The 19,174-nt window shown below is 37.7% G+C and overlaps 1 protein-coding gene across 16 annotated transcripts in view; it reads left to right on the forward strand.

Annotated features, from left to right (window-relative positions):
• The window catches only part of CADPS2 (calcium dependent secretion activator 2), a 522,703-nt gene that overhangs the window by 325,559 nt on the left and 177,970 nt on the right, over window positions 1-19,174 (forward strand). For all 16 annotated transcript variants that reach the window (XM_029924158.1, XM_029924180.1, XM_029924174.1 and 13 more), the window contains exon 9: window positions 7,055-7,121. In XM_029924158.1, the coding sequence (XP_029780018.1) occupies window positions 7,055-7,121 (67 nt within the window). The remainder of the gene's footprint in view (window positions 1-7,054; window positions 7,122-19,174) is intronic.

A 19,174-nucleotide genomic window follows, 5' to 3' on the forward strand; every position in this document is an offset into this window, starting at 1 on the left:
ATTTCTTTGAATAAAAAGCTAGACTCAAGTGATCCGACAAAAGCAATAGTCAAGCACAGAATAATCCCCATATTCTGTATACAATTATGTTTTTCAAATATTCATTAATGATGATTTTTCATCATAAAGTGAAACCATGAACTCCCACAGCATGGACTCAGTGCAAATAAATTGTCATATTCTCCTTTCTAATAGAACTGTATGCCACCACTCTAATTGAAACTTAACTACAATATTTAGTAATGTGTTTGAAGAATTTTTGTGTGTTGAAGTATTCTTTGAACAATCTTTAAGTTAGGTTTTATAAAGTGCTCTTAGAGTATTTGGATAATGGTTATTATATTGTGCTCTCCCATTTTCCATTTCCAATATGACATAGAGATTATTAGCTGTTTATTTACTAGAATAGTATAGGATATATTGGAGCTCAGATACATTGTGTTACAAAGTTGGGTTAAATCACAATTTTAAAAATGAAACAAAAAATGACTTCTTCAAATTTCATTAACTTTTGCGATTATGTATTAGCTGAAAACATATACCATTTACAGGAAAATGGTTTAATTTATCATTGAAATTAATTTTGGGGGGTTTTTGACTTAAAGGAAGACACACCACAGAATGATATATGTGAATCTACTATTAAAAACCATTCATAGGGACACTGTGTAAGAACAAGCATTTAAAACAATTTTGTTTTACAAGCATTGCAGTGTAAATGTGTAATGAAATGTAAATACCTCTTTGAAAATTGAGCAAAAATAAGCATAGTCGTGTTGCCGACTTTTGTGTGCTTGATGCTTGTTTTTACGAAACTCCATTTTTTTCAGCCTGTGGTTGAGGCCATTTTTTTGGTACTAGTTCATATTGTTAATAGGCAACACATATCTAAGGAAAAGTATTTATCCCTATTGTCACAGAGCATTCTAGTGGGATTCATAAAGGCTCTAACTTTTGTTTGTCCACCAATTGAAAACTTTTAAAAGCACGTTGGCTTAGTAAGTTATCACGTAACTCTTTTAAGAATCACAGTGATGCCATAAAGATCGTACGGTTTTTAGGGTTGATTCTCTCATGACTATATGTAGTTACTGACAGAGAAGATGAGAAATAATGCCCTGTTTTCCTCATTGGTAGTAACTTGAGGTTTGTTGCCAAAGTTCTTTAATTTTCTTTTCTTTCTTCACTTGACATGTTTCCTAATGATAGTCACGTCATATTTTAAATATGCAATCAAAACTCTTGAAATTCAGTGTCACGTTTCTTTTATATTTGAAGATGGAGCATGACCAAGAATAGTAACACCAAAAAAATAGTCCTAGGCGAATGAAACACTGAATACGCATAGGTGGTTTTATGCCTCGTTTTCTAGCAACAATCGCGGTGTCTCTTTGGAACAAATGGTCCTCTCCATTAGAAGCAGTCCTAGAAGAGGGATTAATTCTTTAAGATTATTGCTATGTTGATACTGATTTATAAAACCAAATGCTTCGAGGCTTTAGCTCGTATGTGTTAAATCCAAGCTTTGTGCCAGTGCTGCTAATTTCTTTGTTACCTAATCCTGTGTAAGAAGAGAAGATTTTAAAGTTAAGCAGGCAATTTTTTGTTCAAAGGGAACAACTTCTTAATACGTTAAGTTGGATGTATTAATGAAAGCAAACACTATTAAATAGTATCTGAGCACTTACTTTTAAGTAATCCAAAATACTCTAGTTACATGAGTATTCTGCATTGGGAATATCTTAATGGAAAAATGTTACATTTAGTACAAATTAGGGATGGAAATTTGTGCTTTTCAAATATGCTATGTACAATAGAATCTTTTTTCCCCATTCAAATAATTCTTGGATCAAATTAAATTTTGATTAGAGAATATTTTTTTCTCAAAACCATACTCTAATACAGGCCTGGAGAATATAGTATGACTATGAAAATGATATATGTGTTCCTTCATTTTCCATCCATTTGTTACTTAGCTGAAATAATTGAACAAGGATGAGTAAAACTGCTTTATTTAAAAACAAATTCTGTAGGTTGATGAAAATGAATAATGTTGAAAGCTCCCTGGGGGGAGATAAAACAGAAAACTGGTTTTCCTCTTCAAAACCTCTTCAAAATAAGCTGAAAAAAATTTACAGTCTGCATTAGAAACTATTTTGCTGTCATGCTATATGATATTTTATTGGATAACCTTATAAACTGTCGAATAAAGCCCAGTTAAATGTGTGTTCCCAGTTTGGTATTTGGCAGGTCTGATTTACATACCCTTAAAAAAACAAACTTTTCTTTTTGAGTTAATCACATAGTCAATTGAGAAGAAGCTAAAAATGATTCCGTACCTTGCAAAACAGTCAGGGAGAGTACCGCTGCTGGGCAGACCCCCTGACGGACCTGCAGTAGCCAGCCAACGTAGCCTCTCTCCAGAATGACAAGTGTACTTCCTGGAAGATACTCTCTATGCTTCTATTGGGTACAATTAAATTTCATAAGGCAATAAAAATTTATTCAGAATTCAGAAAGGAAGATAATAATAGATTTTTTTAATTCTAAACTATTTTTATAATATAAAACAGCAAGGGATAACAGGTAAATAGCTTTCAAAGATCTGTTTAATACTATTGCTAATTTAGACCTGTCAACTATACCTTCTTCTTTACAGAATTATATAGTTATCATTGATGTCCATAATAATGACTCTGAAATGCTATAGCATCTTTTTTAAATCATTAAAGATCTGATTATATTTTATAACTATTTGAATCAAGTCAACCTATTGTATATGAAATCTTTAAAAATGTGTTATGTATATAGTCTCTATAAAGAGTAACTCATTTTTCAGTAATTAAGAGTACTCAAACATCACTGTGTAGGTGTAATGAACTGAATCTTAACTGCCTACCAGAGCATAACAAGTTAAATGTAACTTTAGTATATTTATCTGAAGTAAAACAATCTTACTGGATTTTTATCTGTAAATGAGATAATTTATAGCCTAACACTCAACATTAAAAAAAAAAAAAAAACAGGCGAAGAGAAAATGCATATTCGTTTTTACAGATGTTTCTAAAAAATGAATTATCTGATTGAAACCGAATATTCAAATGATTTGGGCTAACTTTTTCCTCTCTCCACAATTCAGCCCTTCCACAGCTGAGACTACCAAACTACAGACTTGAGAATAGTTTTGAAACCTGACAAACCATTTAACTACTAAAGCTTATAGAAGGAGTTGTCCAATGTACTCACAATACCTATAGACCAAAGAGAACGATCTTTGTCACCATACTTGACTTTGTCATACCAGAAATACAACTTATGGTACTGTAACGAACGTATCCCTCAAACCCTTAAGAATAGTATTTTTATTCTGATTATGAAATAAGATGTACTCTCATACATTGCTAGTGGTAATACATGATTGTACAGCCACTTTGGAAAACCAGTTTGGCAGTTTCATATAAAGTTAACCATACACTTTAAATATAAGTCAGTAATCGCACTCCTAGATATTTACCTGAGAGGAATGAAAATATGGGCCCACACAAAGATCTGTGCATGTGTGTTAATACCAATTTTGTTTATGATAGCTAAAAAAAAATGAGAGCAATCCAAATGTTCACCAACTGTAAATGGATAAACACATTGAAGTAAATTCGTGCAATAAAATATATTCAGCAATGAAAAGAATGAACTCCTGGTATAGACAACAGGGGTGAATTCAAAAGCGTTTTACCAACTGAAAGAAACTAGACACAAAAGGGTGCATACTGTGTTTTTCTACCTACATGACGTTCTGGAAACCAACTGTAAGGTTGCAGAGCTGGGGGATGCAAGGAGGAGTTTGCTTGCACAAGGACCTGAAGGAAGGGTTAGAGGGATACAGGTGTTCGGTTAGTCCATTGTGGTGGTGGTGGTTACATTGCTATGTCAACACGCACCAAATGACATACTTACAATGGATGAACCTTACTCTCTGTAAACTATACCAACAAACCTTACTTTAAAAATATGGGAGATATGCTCAGTGTAGAAACTGTGGAAATATAAAGGCATGGAGAACAATATGAAGGAGCACCTGGTTGGCTCATTAGAATGCAACTCTTAACCTTGAGGTTGTGACTTTGAGCCCCAGATTGGATGTAGAGATTACTTAAAAGAAATGAAATGTATCTTTAATCTCACCAGCCCGATATTAACTGCAGGCTTAACATTTTGATGCATCTTTCTGGATTTTCTTCCCATGCATATACTATAAGCTCATGTGTCTGTTTTTGTTTGTTTTTACTTAGTATAGTAATAATTTTTCCATATCATTTTTTTGGCATTGCTTTTCATGGCAACTTATTCCTTACCATTTGATTCTTAGATGGTTTTGAGTCTTTTATTTTAAACAGTATTGATGAACACTTTGTTCTTCATTCTTTCCTTAATTTTAAATATCTCTTATGACCAGAATCTAATTTTATACTAGTGAGAAAGCAGCTAAGCAACAGTACTAGACATTTAATTTCAGAAATCATTTTTAGAGTGAAAAAGAAGTTAAGTTTAACGTGTTCTTATTTAGCATAGTTATCTTTTCTAATGAATTCATGTCCATTTTATCTCATAAAATTTTTGTCTGGCTAATGTGAAAACTGAAGGGCAGAAACTATCATTTTGCTACATAGCATTGATAACCTTGCCTTTATGCAGTCAATCTTGTGTTGAATGTAATCTATTATGCAGACGGTAAAACTCTCATGCCCACCTACTTTCTAGACATGTTTGATCACTTGTGACTTCTGTATATGGTTAATTGAACTCCTTCTTCCAGGACAACACCCCCAGATACCTCATGGGCCAAATGCTTACCTTGGTTCCATTCTTAAACTGTCTCTTATTTGGTTTCTTACGTCTCCCGACTTCCAGTATACACATGGATGGATCCACCCACTGCTCTGCTGTCTTCAGAGAAACCCTGCATGGTCGTTCCCTGTATGTTGAACCATGATTTTAAGTGATGTTGCAGCAGATAGTAGTATTACTTGTCTATCACCCTAGCAAGACTTACACTTGCTTGTGGTGGTGATGGTTTGCTGATCACTATTCACTTCCACTTATATATGACCCAGTTGCCCCGCAGCATACTAAGTGAGGTGCTGAAGGAGCTCAGCAGGCAGTGGTCACGGGCAAAGGTGGTTCCAAAGGTCTTCTGTGACTCAGGCAGCTGTTCGGTGCACATCTTGCCACTGCACTTTTATAGAGGGCATCTGTCATGTCCACACTGTCTAGCTCTTGAGGTCATTGCTGTTAACCCTGTAATAGGAGTTTGGGTGTGTGCATTTCAAGGAGAGGGAAATTACATAGGAAAGACAGAAAGAGAGCAGCTAAACACCTATCACCAGAAACAGAAGAGAAATGATAACCTAGAGCAAAGGTAGGGCAAAGGGTTCTAAAGGGACCTCAGGAGGTGATGGTGAACAGGTGAACACAGTAGCAGTGGATGTCACTGTCAGTCAGTCAGTCACTAAATGAATTCACATGTTATCCAGAAGTGCAGGCAACGTGGTACCAAGGGGATTGTGAGAGCTGACTGGTTCGCCCAGATAGCTGATGGGTGTGACACAAAATACATAATTGATTTGGGCAGTGATGGATGCTGATTTCCAATGCAAACGCCTACTTTCTAGTTTGACTTTTAGCAACTGCATCTTTGGGTGTTTTTTTTCTTCCTGAACATTTAGAACCCAAGAAATCAAGCTCATAGATACGGAGAATGCACTGGTGGTGGCTAGAGGCTGGCGGGCTTGGGGTGGGCCAGATGGGGGAAGGGAGAAAAAGGAAAGAGCATTCATTTCTTGCATGACTTTCTAAAAGGAGGGCAAAAATGTTTGCTTTGCTTGGCAAAAGATAATTATTTTGATAACGCAGAAACTGAAAATTCAAGCTAAGATTTTAACTTCAAAACTTGTGAAACTCTCAAGACTTTAGGCCCCAAAATAAATTATTAACTTTAGTGCTTTTTTATCACTCAGAACTGTACATAAATTTAGTTTGAATAGCCTTTACAGTGGTGAACCTTCACTTCAGAAAAAGATTATGATAAATTATTGAGAAACCTTACTTTAATTTAAAAACTAGGCCTGTATTTGTCATATTCCAAACCTCTAATGATGTTTTCCACTTTTGTAAGAAGTGTGTATATAATTCCAAGGTGTAATTCTTTTTCCCTTGGTGTAATTTTTAAATTGCTCTCTATGACATGCTTACACTTGAGTAATTTTTAATTTCTCCTTTTTCCTTCTTGATAAACTTGATGAGCTTACATCTATATATATTCAGTAAGAACCAAAGTTTTATTCTCAAATGATTGACTCCTTGATACATGTCAGTTCACATTGTTAATAGCAATGCACAGTTAAACAAAAGCCCTGGCTGAAACTATGTTGAATTACACCATGTCCTCTTCACCTGAATTTCATAGTTAGGAAAATTGGCATTAAGATACTATCATTGTTCAGCTAAACTCCCAAATTATGAGGCTGGCCAAGACCTTAGAAATCAGCAAACCCAGTCTTGCCATTTATTGTTGAAGAAACAGAAATTGAGATTGGTGCCGGCACAACTTGGGGTCACCCGGCTGGACCGTGACCCTTCACTCTGATTCTTGACTCTACAGCCGTTTCCCTCTCGGGCCACGCTCCTCAGCCCCGGTCATCTGAGGGCTGAAACGTTGAGTCTTCCATCCCCAGTTTGTAGCCTTTGTGTCTCCTAAGAAATGTGTTATAAGAATAAAATTCCCACTGGTTCTTTGATTATCCTTTCTAGCTGCGATGTGACTCAATTTGTAGTTAGAACTGACAAATTGATAAGCCACATAAATCAATTTCCTTTCAAGAACCTAGAATAAGCTCATTTTGTAACACAGAAGCTACATGTTGTCTCCATTTTCAAATGAACTAAACTTTGCCTTTAGCAGGCTGGCCTCCAGAATGAATGCCTGTGGAAGAAATGGGATTACACAGAACCACAAGGTTACTCATCTAAAATATTCTTCGCTTGTTTTTCTTACCAGATACTTGTATGCCCTTGGACAGAAGGTTTGGAAAAGATGGAAAAAACGTTACTTTGTTCTTGTTCAGGTTAGTAAATTCTTTTTCCTGCTACATAACCAGTGGAAAGCAGCAGTGCTCAAACTTTTGTTTGGTGAGTTCTATCTATTGGTATTCACTGGGTTAGAAATTAAAACTGAAACTTTTAAGTATTTCATTTTAAAATAAAAGTAATAAATTTCATTACATGATAACACAAGTAACATTTTTATGTAAAATAACTTCTTTGAACCAAACAATGTAGGGAAATGAGTGACATTATTCTACGCTTTTATACATCTCTTTAATGTTTAGCTTAATAGAATGCAGCTGTATTTTCATATCAGCTTCTACATTCAATCTGTTGCAATATCAGATGAAATTAAGCCTCTGGAAAATTCCACCGTACACACACAGAATAACTGTGGGAAAGGCAGATGATGTCTGAATATTATTATAAAAAAATCATGAGAGACTCTTGAATACTGAAAACAAACGGAGGGCTGAAGAGGGAGGGAGAAGGGGGAGGGGGTGATGGTCGTGGAGGAGGGCACTTGTGGGGAAGAGCACTGGGTGTTACATGGAAACCAACTTGGTAATAAACTATTTAATTAAAAAAATAAATTAAAAAAATAGTTTTGACTTTACAGATTCCCTGAAAAGATTTTAAATTTCTCCAGGATTGCAAAACCGTACCTTGGGAATCACTGCATCATGTTGATATTTTATAGATAAACCATAATACTTAGAAGACCCCATTATACAAATCTGACATTTTTCTCACTTATTCACATAATTATAGCTTTAATTTCCAGGACTGAAAGATTTGTTTGCAATAGGATAGTGGATATTATTGGATTATTGGAATATATGCTCTGGCTGACTTTTTCATTTTGTTGGTTTTTAATCACGGATAACCTTTGCTCCTAGAATATGCTCATTAAATGTACATTAAAGAATAACTTTCTAAGTAGTAGTCATTCCATTCTATGAGGAATTCAAGCTATTTTATTCCCAATTGTTCTATATAAAGAATTATTCTTGGAATTCTTAACATAAAACCATCCCTGAAATCTTGATATTCTACTCACACATTAAGCAAACTTAAATACACTAGATCAAAATAGCATGGTGAAATGTCAAGCAGGGAAAACTGTCATTTTCTGTCTTCCAGATGTAAGGTTTTCTGTCCACTCTTGGATGTGCCACAATGGCATGGTAACTCCATGAGAAGTATGAAAATTCAGTCAAAACTAGTTTTATCTGCATGGCAAATAGCCAGCCTATTTGGTTAAAATGTAGCATTTTCATATGTGATTAGAACCAGTATTCGGCCAGCTACTGTAACAAAAGATACACATGCGTGTGCATACATGGTTAGTCCTCATGTAAAGCCCACACATTTGCTTTGCCTATACAAATGTGTATAGGCACATTTTGGAGTTTGGAGTTCTCCTGTTTGGAGTTCTGAGTGATCTGTCCTCCAAAAATCATACCCACAAGATGTCTTCTCTGGTTTCCAGGTTTAATTTCTTTACATTGGCCCAAGAATTTAAATGCATTTACTGAGCAGTTTGATTGCAGATCTTTCTGGACATTTGCTTTTATTCCGATTTATAGATGTCTCACATCTTATTTGACAAGTGTATATTAGCGACTTGTCTTTATCAAATCTTTTTAAAGCACTCAAGTGATTTTTCATAGAAACAGTAGCTTCTTTTTCATAGTATACTCAGTGCATTTATGTAGAATCTTTTTTAATTCCACATTTCTAATAGCTGATGTGACTGGCAGTCCTAGCTGACTCTTCATAAGCATTTGAACATTTACTTATTAATCATTATGTTTTTTATTTTTACCTTTTTAAAAAAAACTTTTTCAAAGCAGTTTTAGGTTCACAACAAGATTGAGAGGAAGATACAAAGATTTTCCATAGATTCCCTGTCTTCACACATGCCACGGTCTCCCTTGTTATCAACATCACGTGATACATAATGTTACTAAGGATGAATCATCACTGACACAACATAATCATCCAATGTCCATTGTTTACATTATGGTTCACTCTTAGTGGTGTATAGTATATATGTTTGGACAAAAGTATAATGGCATATATCCATCACTGAAATGTCATGTAGAGTATTTTCACTGCCCTAATAGTCCTATGTTCTCTGCCCATGCATCCTTTCCTCCCCCGTGGCAACCACTGATCTTTTTACCATCTAATATCCCATTGGCTGGGGGTGTCTGGGTAGCTCAGTCAGTTAGCATCCTCAGCTCTTGATCTCAGGTCTGGGTCTCTGGGTTGTAATTTCAAGCCCCACATTGGGCTCCATGCTGGGTACGGAGCCTACTTAAAAAAAAAAATCCATTGTCTGTGCGAATCACAGTTAATTCATTCATTCCCCTGTTGAAGGCCATCTTGGTTGCTTGTAAGTTTTGTCAACTATGTATAAAGTTGTTATAAATACTCCTGGGCAGTGTAGACATAAGTTTTTAATTCCTTCGGGTAAATACCGAAGAATGCAGTTGCTGAGTATTTTAAAGAATGAATCTGAGAATGTTCATTATTTTGAGATCTGGTTAAGTGACAGGCTAAGAGAGTTCCTATTACATTGATCGTATGAAAATTGGCTTTATTAGATCAGTCTAGAGATATCAGATGATTGTCTCATGCTTTTGGCTAGGTAAGGTTTGAGGGAATCCTTTTCTGCATACCTTATTTTCTATCACATGTTCATAAGAACCAAGAGTTACAGAACAAACGTATACTTTGATCACCCTATAAAAGATTTTAGAAATGAAAGAAAAAATTAGATATCTTTGATATCATTAATTGGTATGTCTTTGAGGAACATTAACCATGTCTTTGGGAAGCTAGAGAGTTCTTTTAGTAACAAAAATAAGTTTGACATTTTAGAAGGCAAAATTTAAGCCCATGATTAAAATTAAAATTTAAATTTAAAACCATATACTCCATAATCAAAACACCACCAGACAATAATGAATTCAGATTTATTCTACCTGAAGTTCCATCTTAAAACCTGAAGTCATACTTAAGCCTTAAAATTTTGCACAAATAGAGGAATATACATGCACTCCTCTACAGAATCCCATGCACGGAAATAAACATGCCTGTACTCTGGCCACCTGTTGCAGTTTTAAATACAATTGAATCTTCCTTTTGATTCCAAATGTAATGGGAAGACAAACTGAATGCACACATTTCAAAATCAAGATGGATGTGTATGGAGATTCAGCGAGAGTGACCCATTGGGAGGAGCTGGACAGTTTTTATTAGTATTTTTAAGGAGAGCTCTCATTCTGTTGGCATGCAGCTTGTAGGTTCATACCTGCAGGCTGCAGTATTGAAAGGTGAAGGAGTCATTTTTTGAGAGAAGACACTCTGCCCCTGCTGTGTCCGCCGCTGCCATCGGCACCATGGTGCTCTGGCGATAATGCGAATCTCATCACCACTTGGGAGTGTGTATTATATGAGTGATATAGCTGGAGATACAGCCATCAGCTCAAGAATTTGTACTCATAAAAATTGATTGAGAGTCTGGTTTGGCCAGCTGCAAAGTCATTGTTCAAAGTGAACACTCAAGGGGCTACTGAGGTGAAAAGACTTTCACGTCAACATTTAAAGCAGAGTTCGCAATGGGAAAATAAAGTATTTATCAATGTGAGGTGCTTATTTAGATTCTAAGTAAGATTAGTTTAGGTCCTCATTTAGATTCCTGAAGTCAGTATAGTTACTGTGTTAGATTTTCATGTTTCTTAAGAGGTGGCTTTTTTTTTTTTTTTTTGAATGAAAGTAAATGTTGGTTCAAACCAAACTGAAAGAACAATAGATTTTGAAGAATATGTTTGAAATCTTACTGGGATTAAACTTGTGTGTCTTACTCATTTTTCTTGTACTTATTCAGTGTTTTACTGTTTGATTTTGAGAATATCATTAAAATACTTATGACACTAATACAGTTTGTTCATTATAGTCCAACCACGTAATCGTTTTTAAATTCCCTATGATTTAATCAAAAGGAACGACTACATAATTCTGTGTTCTGCTAATGCCTATTCAAATACCCGTTTGTCCCGAGGTAGTGTGTTTTCTGTAATAAATTCAGATATTTCTGAAGTACTCTCACCTACTACTGTAGGTATCGCTGTATTTATTCTAATATTTATTAAGCAATTGTAGTAGACGTTTATGCAAAGCACTTTTTAACACAGAATAAGGTATGTTTGAGGGATAGGTGTTATCCCTATGGTACAGATACAGTTGATGTGCCACGGGGCTATGTAATTTACCTGGAATTAGAAAGTTAGTAGGTGGTGGAGTAAAGCATTCAAATCCGCGTATAGTCTAGAGAGTAAACTTTTATTTTCTCTGTCATCATGCTGTGACTAAACAGGCACACAAGAGCAGTTGATGTGAAGACAAATAGTTGTAGGAATAATCTCTGTAGATCATTAATTTCATGAGGTACAAAGCACTTTTACTAGAAACGGCCAGAAAGTGATAGCTTAGAGGGTCTTGTCCTCGTGAAGGCCACTTACTGCGTGAGATCACTGGGAACCGACGTCAGTGTTGTTTGGGCCTGTATCAGTGTTCACTGCTTGTTGTCAGTGTGTCAGAATCACGACTTGAAGCTCTGCAAACACCAGCAGGCTATCAAGACATAACGTTAATTACATACACCTCAGCCGAGTTGGCACAGGATGCAAACAGTCAGCCATGTCACTGAGCGATGCGTCCATGCTGCAAACATGTGAGAAGCACTCTGTTTAGTGAGATGCCATCAAAATCTGTGTTAGACTTTAAAGAAGTGGCTGCCCTAGCCTCTTGCTCACTGAAATCTTCGGCACGCATGGAAATCCGCTGTGGCAGGCTGCTGTCGCGTATCTGAGCATGCCACTACTGCATGAAACTCTGTGGTCTAGATTTAGTCTTAGGACATCAGCTCTGTTGGCTTGTAGTCATGTGAAGTGAACAAATATACATGACAGATCCAGAAAGTCATGGGATAGTAGCTCTCTAGTTTTATGTTTTAAATTAAAAGTTACAAACCAAGGGCATGTAGAATGTAGGATGAAATCAAATCATACAGAAGTACCTGTGGAGAAAATGGAGGCCCCTCATCAACACCACTCCTACGAGCATTGCCACCTTATTTTATTCTGCGTTTCAGAGGACCATTGCCAGTGACCATTGCCAGTAGAGTGGCCTTCTTTTTTTAAAAAAAAGTATTTTTTAATGTTTATTTCTGAGAGACAGAGCATGAGCAGGGGAGGAGCAGAGAGAGGGAGACATAGAATCTGAAACAGGCTCCAGGCTCTGAGCTGTCAGCACAGAGCCTGATGTAGGGCTCAAACCCATGAACTGCGAAATCATGACCTGAGCTGAAGTCAGATGCTTAACTGACTAAGCCACCTAGGTGCCCCAGTAGTGTGGTCTTCTAAACGTCTATCCGTGTGTGTGTGTGTGTGTGTGTGTGTGTGTGTGTGTGTACGCACAGACACACCTGCACACACACACCCTTCTTTTCTTAATGGAGTTATTCAATATACTGTGTGTGCATTGTTTTGACAAGTTGCCATGTTGGTATATAAAAATCCACGTTATTCTTTTGACCAGATGATTAGATCCCATAGTATAGAATAACATAATTTATGTAACAATTCCCCTTTTCTGGACATTTAAGTTCCTCTTCTTTTAATCAATGAGCAATATTACAATCTGTATATATAGTTTTTATATGTCAAGTAGCATATGTTTGTTTTTCAAAACACACACCTGTAATATGAAAGAAAATGGAAAATTCTATGGGTTTGGGGGCTTACTTGAAGCAAAATGTTAGAGGAAATGAATTTTTTCTTAGATTTTATTTTTTAAAATAACTTTTGTGATCATTGAGTTTTCCATAGCAAAAAAATTGTCATATTGTTTTCTACAATCTACCTTTGGACATTAACTGACAATGTATTTACTCTTCAAAATGGTTCTAAAACGTGAAATATTACATGATCATTTACCTGTATCTCAAGAGCTAAAAATATAAAAGACAAGGTGGAGTGACCATTGGGCTGGATTTAGTAAGGAGAATCTCACATGGATGGCAAAGCAAAGATGCCTCTTTTATATAGACCCTGTATTCCCTTAAATTTTCTGTTATTTGGATTCCAAGGAAATGTCTGATTCCTTTTATTGAATATCTCATACCTACAAAAAAACACAAAGGCCCTATGAATTAGGATTGTCCAGTATTGTAAAGTCAGCATTAAATATTGGTGAGCTGTTATTTTTGAAAAATGTTTTTACAAGTGTCCACTTTTAAATGCTGTATGTATAGCTTATGTGTGTATTTATACGCATGTAAAGTATATCTTTACATATATGTGAATAGTGTCCCTTCCACATAGTAAAGACTCAGTAAATATTGAAGTGAATATTACCTGTCCTTTAATTTAGGCTTCTTCTCGGGGCACCTGGGTGGCTCAGTCGTTTGAGTGTCCAACTTCGGCTCAGGTCATGATCTCACCGCTTGTGAGTTCGAGCCCCGCATCGGGCTCTGTGCTGACACCTTAGAGCCTGAAACCTGCTTCAGATTCTGTGTCTCCCTTTCTCTCTGCCCCTTCACCACTAGAATCTCTGTCTCTTTCTCAAAAATAAATCAACATTAAAAAATTAATTTAGGTTTCTTCTCAAACCTTTATGTGGAACCCACAATTGACTTACATTTGGGCATACGTGACAACGCCTAGGTGTGGTGTTAGTCTGCAGCCAACACCATGCTCCACCTGCGTCCAGTCCTCCCCGTTTTCTCGGCTGCCGTCCTGGCTGGAACTGCTGTCCTCTCCACACGGACCCCTGCACCATCACCCCAGTTGCTTCTGCTGCCCTTCCCCTCCTAGCCTGCTGTCTGTATTGCCGAAATAACCGGTGGGAGGCGCAACTCCGATTCTGCCCCTTCTCGCTGCTTAGATTGTTCTCTGACTTCCCATCACACTTAGAATTACCCCAACCCCGACCTAAGGTAGATGCTACAGAATCTATTGCTAGCTTCCTCTTCGGTGCATCTTTCCCAGCCACACTGAACAGGACTTCAACTTGCAAGATTTTGCCCTAGAAGAATTACAGTGCCAAGAATTGTCATGTAGTACCTCAGAGTCACTAGACTCCCTCTCCAAGCGTATCTCAAATACGTAATATGGGTTTATTTTTTAGTGTGGGATTTCTAAGCAAACATGCCTTCAATTAAGTCCCCTGCCTTTCTTCCATCTATGGTTGTTGGGCTACTCATAAATCCCTCTATAGAAATTCTGAACATTCTGCTTTCATTTCTCCATGGCTGGCTCATTCTCCCCACCCGTTCAAGTATCAGGTCAAATGTTGTCTGAAATGGGCCCTTTCTGCTCACCAAATCTAAAAGTCCCTCTCGACTCACTCCATGTCCCCGTATCTTATTTTATATTTTTCAGAGCACATTCCTAATCAAAATAATCTTTTGTATTTAATTTATCTTTCTATTATTTCTTTACCCTTTCTAGAATATTTGCTCCATGAAAAATAAGGACCTTGTCTTTCTTATAATCTGTGAGTAGAAACTCTTTGTTAAAAAAAATAATATACGTGCCTCACTCTCAGCATTGTTTTAAAAAGACTGCCTTTCCCCTCTTTAGCTTATACACTGATTGCTAAATCTCTTTTATGCCATTCGGTCAGGACAATAAATATGTATTCCCCTCAAATCCATCATGATCTTGAAGATAGAGTCCTTTTCCTTGATTAAATTAATCTGTGGGATTTTTTTTTTTTTTAATAACTCTAGCAGCACCTTTGGCCTCTGCCAAGAACGTTTCCAGCTAAGGATTTTTTCAGCCTTAATCTTTACTGAAATGAGACGGTGGCAGTTGCTAAGCCGCCAGCTGTTAACATGATCTCTGTGGTAGGAATACAACATGCAAGCCTGAAGGCTGTGGTCTCTAAAGCTCAGAGTTAGCACGTACACGTGTGGACACAGGTGTTGAACAGGTTGGCAATTGAAAGTGAAATGGGAGGATTCCCAGACCAGATGCAGATTTTTACCTTGTGGGACCTCAGCAACGTAAGGTGCCCTGTCAAAGGTGATGATGCCAAAACCTGATTTCATGCTGTCCTCAGATTAAAGTCTGCTCATATCCCCCAATTCTCAATAAATCCATTCTTTATGGAGTTAAGAGTGGATTGCGTTAAGTATATGAACGTGTATCATTGCTGAGTCTTTCCACCGAAAGGATTTTCAGTTGCAGTGCAGTATATTATGCACACTTTGTTCCATAATGTACAACAAGTAAGCTTCTAAGTGAAAACAAATACTAGGTCAGACTACCTGTTTTTATCTAATCCCCTGGCATGTGGTGATGGGGCAGAGTGCAGGCTGCAAGATCCCCAGCTTGGGAGTCCAGGGAGCAGGGTGACCCCCCCTTGGTCCCAACGCTTCTCTTTCGGCCACATGTTTTAACTATTAGTGCCATTTCTTTCAGAGGGCGGCTTCTGCCCACCCTGAATTAGTATATTGGCTGGCAAACCAGGAGCTACAAGGTGTTAAAACCATTTAGAAGGATTCACTAGCATGTGCACTGCAGCCTCATTGTAGGGCCTGTTTGCCTCAGGAATGGATTTAACATGACTTTGCAAAAGAGATGGGTAATGTACAAGCTCTTGGGGTTACTAAAGGAATCCAGAGGAACTTAAAACGCCATGTCACTTTATGGAACTGGAGCCAGGGACCAGTGAGTTAAAAGGATGCTGTTCATAGTTAGTTGCTTCTGGAGCCTGTGTATTCGAAATTCAAACTGTGCTTTGTTCGGTTGTCTCCTGGGTCAGGTTTCCTCCTCCTCAGCGGTAGCTTTGTTAGTTCTCGGTGTTGTGTTCCTGTTCCATCTGTAGTCCCCGTTAAAACCCTTGGCCCCGTTACCTATGACAGATTCTGGGTCTGTGGAGTGCCTTTTGAGATATGAAAACAGTAAAAGAAATGTTTAATACTGTATCATTTAAATCCCCATGGCTTTAGTAAGTAGCTGATTCTTCTGAAGTTGAAGGGGTTTGTTTTTTTGTTTTTTAGGCTTTAGAATTTCTAAAGATCTTGAATGTGCTTCTTCAGATGTTTTATTATCTATCGTGTTAAATAATTATTTAGAGCTAGCTGGAAATACAACACTAAAAATAAAGCCTAGAATAGCAACTGAACCTGTATTTCAAGTTATATCAAGAAAGAGCTGTGATGTAAGCATTTCACACTGCATGTAAAAAAGCAAGCCCTTTGATGGGTATTTTGAAGACTAGATCTTAAGTGGCAAGCAAACTTTTAGCATTTTAGGTGGGTTACACATATCAAGTCTGGGGTCTTTATTTTTAATGTTTATTTTTGAGAGAGAGGGAGAGACAGAGTGTGAGCAGAGGAGGGACAGAGAGAGAGGGAGACACAGAATCCAAAGCAGACTCCAGACTACACAGAGCCCAACATGGGGCTCGGATCCCCAAACCATGAGATCATGAACTGATTTGAAGTTGGATGCTTAACCGACTGAGCTACCCATGTGCCCCTAGTCTAGGTTCTTTAACACATGACCACATGAACTTAATATATGTACATGTCTTTGGAGATGAAACCTTTTTAAAAAGAAGAATATTAAAAATCTGCACTGAAATATATAGCCAAGATAGGGTCCATTAGAAATAAAATGGATAATATCTAAAACTACATTTATAAGCATCTCCACCTCATCATCTTCTTCTCAGGCTATTGTTCATTTACATATTCATTCAGCAAGTACTTTCAACATTGTCCACTGTTCTTCATGGGAAGGAGACAACGTAGGGGAGAGAGGGAGGGAGACGAGGGGAGCCAAGGGAGGCTGGGAAACAGAAGCTGAGACAGGAAAGCCAACAGCCCTCCTGTCATTCACAGCAGAAGAGCACATGGCCTGCCTCCCAATCAGTTCAGTCCCCGAATCAGCCAGGTGCCTCCCCTGCAACACTGCACATCTTCAACCCTCCATGAAAGGACTCTTGGGATATGCAAAGGAGGGGAGTTAGAGAAGGAAGAGCGTTTCCTGGCTTCCTGGCCGCTGGGTTTGGTTGGCTGGGGGACTGCTGCTCAACGGGCAGGCAGCTGCCAGGTGCCACACATCAATTACCTCCGGTCGTCCCAAACCCCCTGCAGCATGCACTGTTATGGTCTCCATTTTACAGAAAGTCAGACTGAGGTATAGAAGAGTTAAAGCGATCTTCCTAAGGTCATGTCAAAGATGAGTTGGAAAGAATAAAGGGGAATGAAAGTGTGACTTCCATTTTGCAATGACAGGACTCATGTTAAACCTGGCCTGTGAAAGGGGCTTCACCTCCATCTGAAATTCAGTAAAACCTTGGATTGAGAGCATAATTCATTCTGGAAACATGCTTGTAACTCAAAGCACTTGTATGTCAAAGTGAATTTCCCCATCATTACACAACCCCAAATATTCATGTGAAAATGATTACAATGTTGTAATATGCAAAATAATAAAATGCAAAATATAAAGGCAAATAAATTAAGCCGCCATTACCTTTGAAACCCTTCGTGGCTGGTGTGAGGGAAATGGGACAGGAGGGTTACTGTGTAGGAGGACTTTCACTCCCACTAACAGAATCACGGCTAGATTGGCTCAATGGAATCTTTTCCTTTTCGTGCAGATTTAGCAAGGAACTTCTCCAATGACACCCGCTTTTGCCTCCTTTTGAGGATACTGTGAAAATGGGACATTGCATTGTTAAACAGGTTTATCGTTGGCCCTGCTACAGCCTTATGGGGGTGGTGCTTTTCTACAAAGTTTTGCACGGTTTCCCACATTTTACACACCTCCCTAATCTCGTTTGAAGTGTGGGATTCCTCTGCCTTTTTCTCCTCCTCCGCAGACGAGATGCAGATGTAGACTTCTTATAAAGTCTTGCAGTTTCAGCCGCTCGCATACCTCATTTGTACTTCTCAATGATTTCCTTCCTAACTTCCACCGTAATCATCTCCTCCTCCTTAATGCCTCCCTTTTCAACCTTTTCTGCGTGGGGGCCATTGTATACCCTCGCATGGATGCTGGCTACAGTACAGTATTAATAAACTCTTGCCATATACTGTAATGTAACTGGCAATCAGGCAGCAGAGGAAAGGGTCTCTATCTGCAGGGCAGCCTGACCTAGAATAAAGGAAAGCGTTCCTGAGCTTACTCTTGTATGGAAAAGTAAAGACTGTCCACAGGTGCGTTGAAGGGACAAAAAGTACTCTAGTGCCAGTTGTAGGCACCTTCCACTATTCTGAAAAATCACTTATTGCTGCCAAACACTGAGCATCTGAGCATGGGAGACAATCACCCACAATCCTGCAGAGAGAGAAAGAGAGAGAGAACAGCCATTGGCTCAGTTGTGATCATGTGATGTTTGGCATCACGTACTCGTATTGCAAGACATTGCTCGTTTACAAGTTAAAATTTATTAGAAATGTTTACTTGTCTTGCAGAACAAGATATTTTCCATCTAAGTCTGTACCTTAATATGACTGCCTTTAGAGAGCACTTTTCTGGCCAAATTATCAAAAGTAGACCCCTTTCTCTTTCGTTCTTTTTATTTTGCTTTGTTTTCTTTCAAGACAACTCATGACTCAAAATTGTTTTGGATATCTCTTTGTTTATTTATAACTGAGTCTTCTCTGTTCTCTATGGGAGATTGATCTTTTTTTTCTAATTTTTTTCTCCGATTCTGATGCTGGGGGCTTTGTTGTAATCCTCAAGGCCTAGAATAGTGACTGTAGATGCCCGGTAAATATTTGTTGACTGAATAAATAAGATAGGGGGAAAATAGTCGTAAGAATGAAGGAAGATGTGAAAATTATAAATGCACATCAAGCTAAAGTCAGTTATTTACCATTCTGACTAGTAAGCAAGGAAAGACTAATGCTCAAATTTCTAAAAGATACCAAAGAAGGACCAAATATAGCTTTCTAATAGACCAGATTACATTCACATTAGTCTTCAAACTGTTTTGTTAATACATTGTCCTTTAAAATAATTTTGTACAACTTCTAGAT

Source organism: Suricata suricatta, chromosome 2 (genome assembly GCF_006229205.1).
Source record: "Suricata suricatta isolate VVHF042 chromosome 2, meerkat_22Aug2017_6uvM2_HiC, whole genome shotgun sequence".
Lineage (NCBI taxonomy): Eukaryota > Metazoa > Chordata > Mammalia > Carnivora > Herpestidae > Suricata > Suricata suricatta.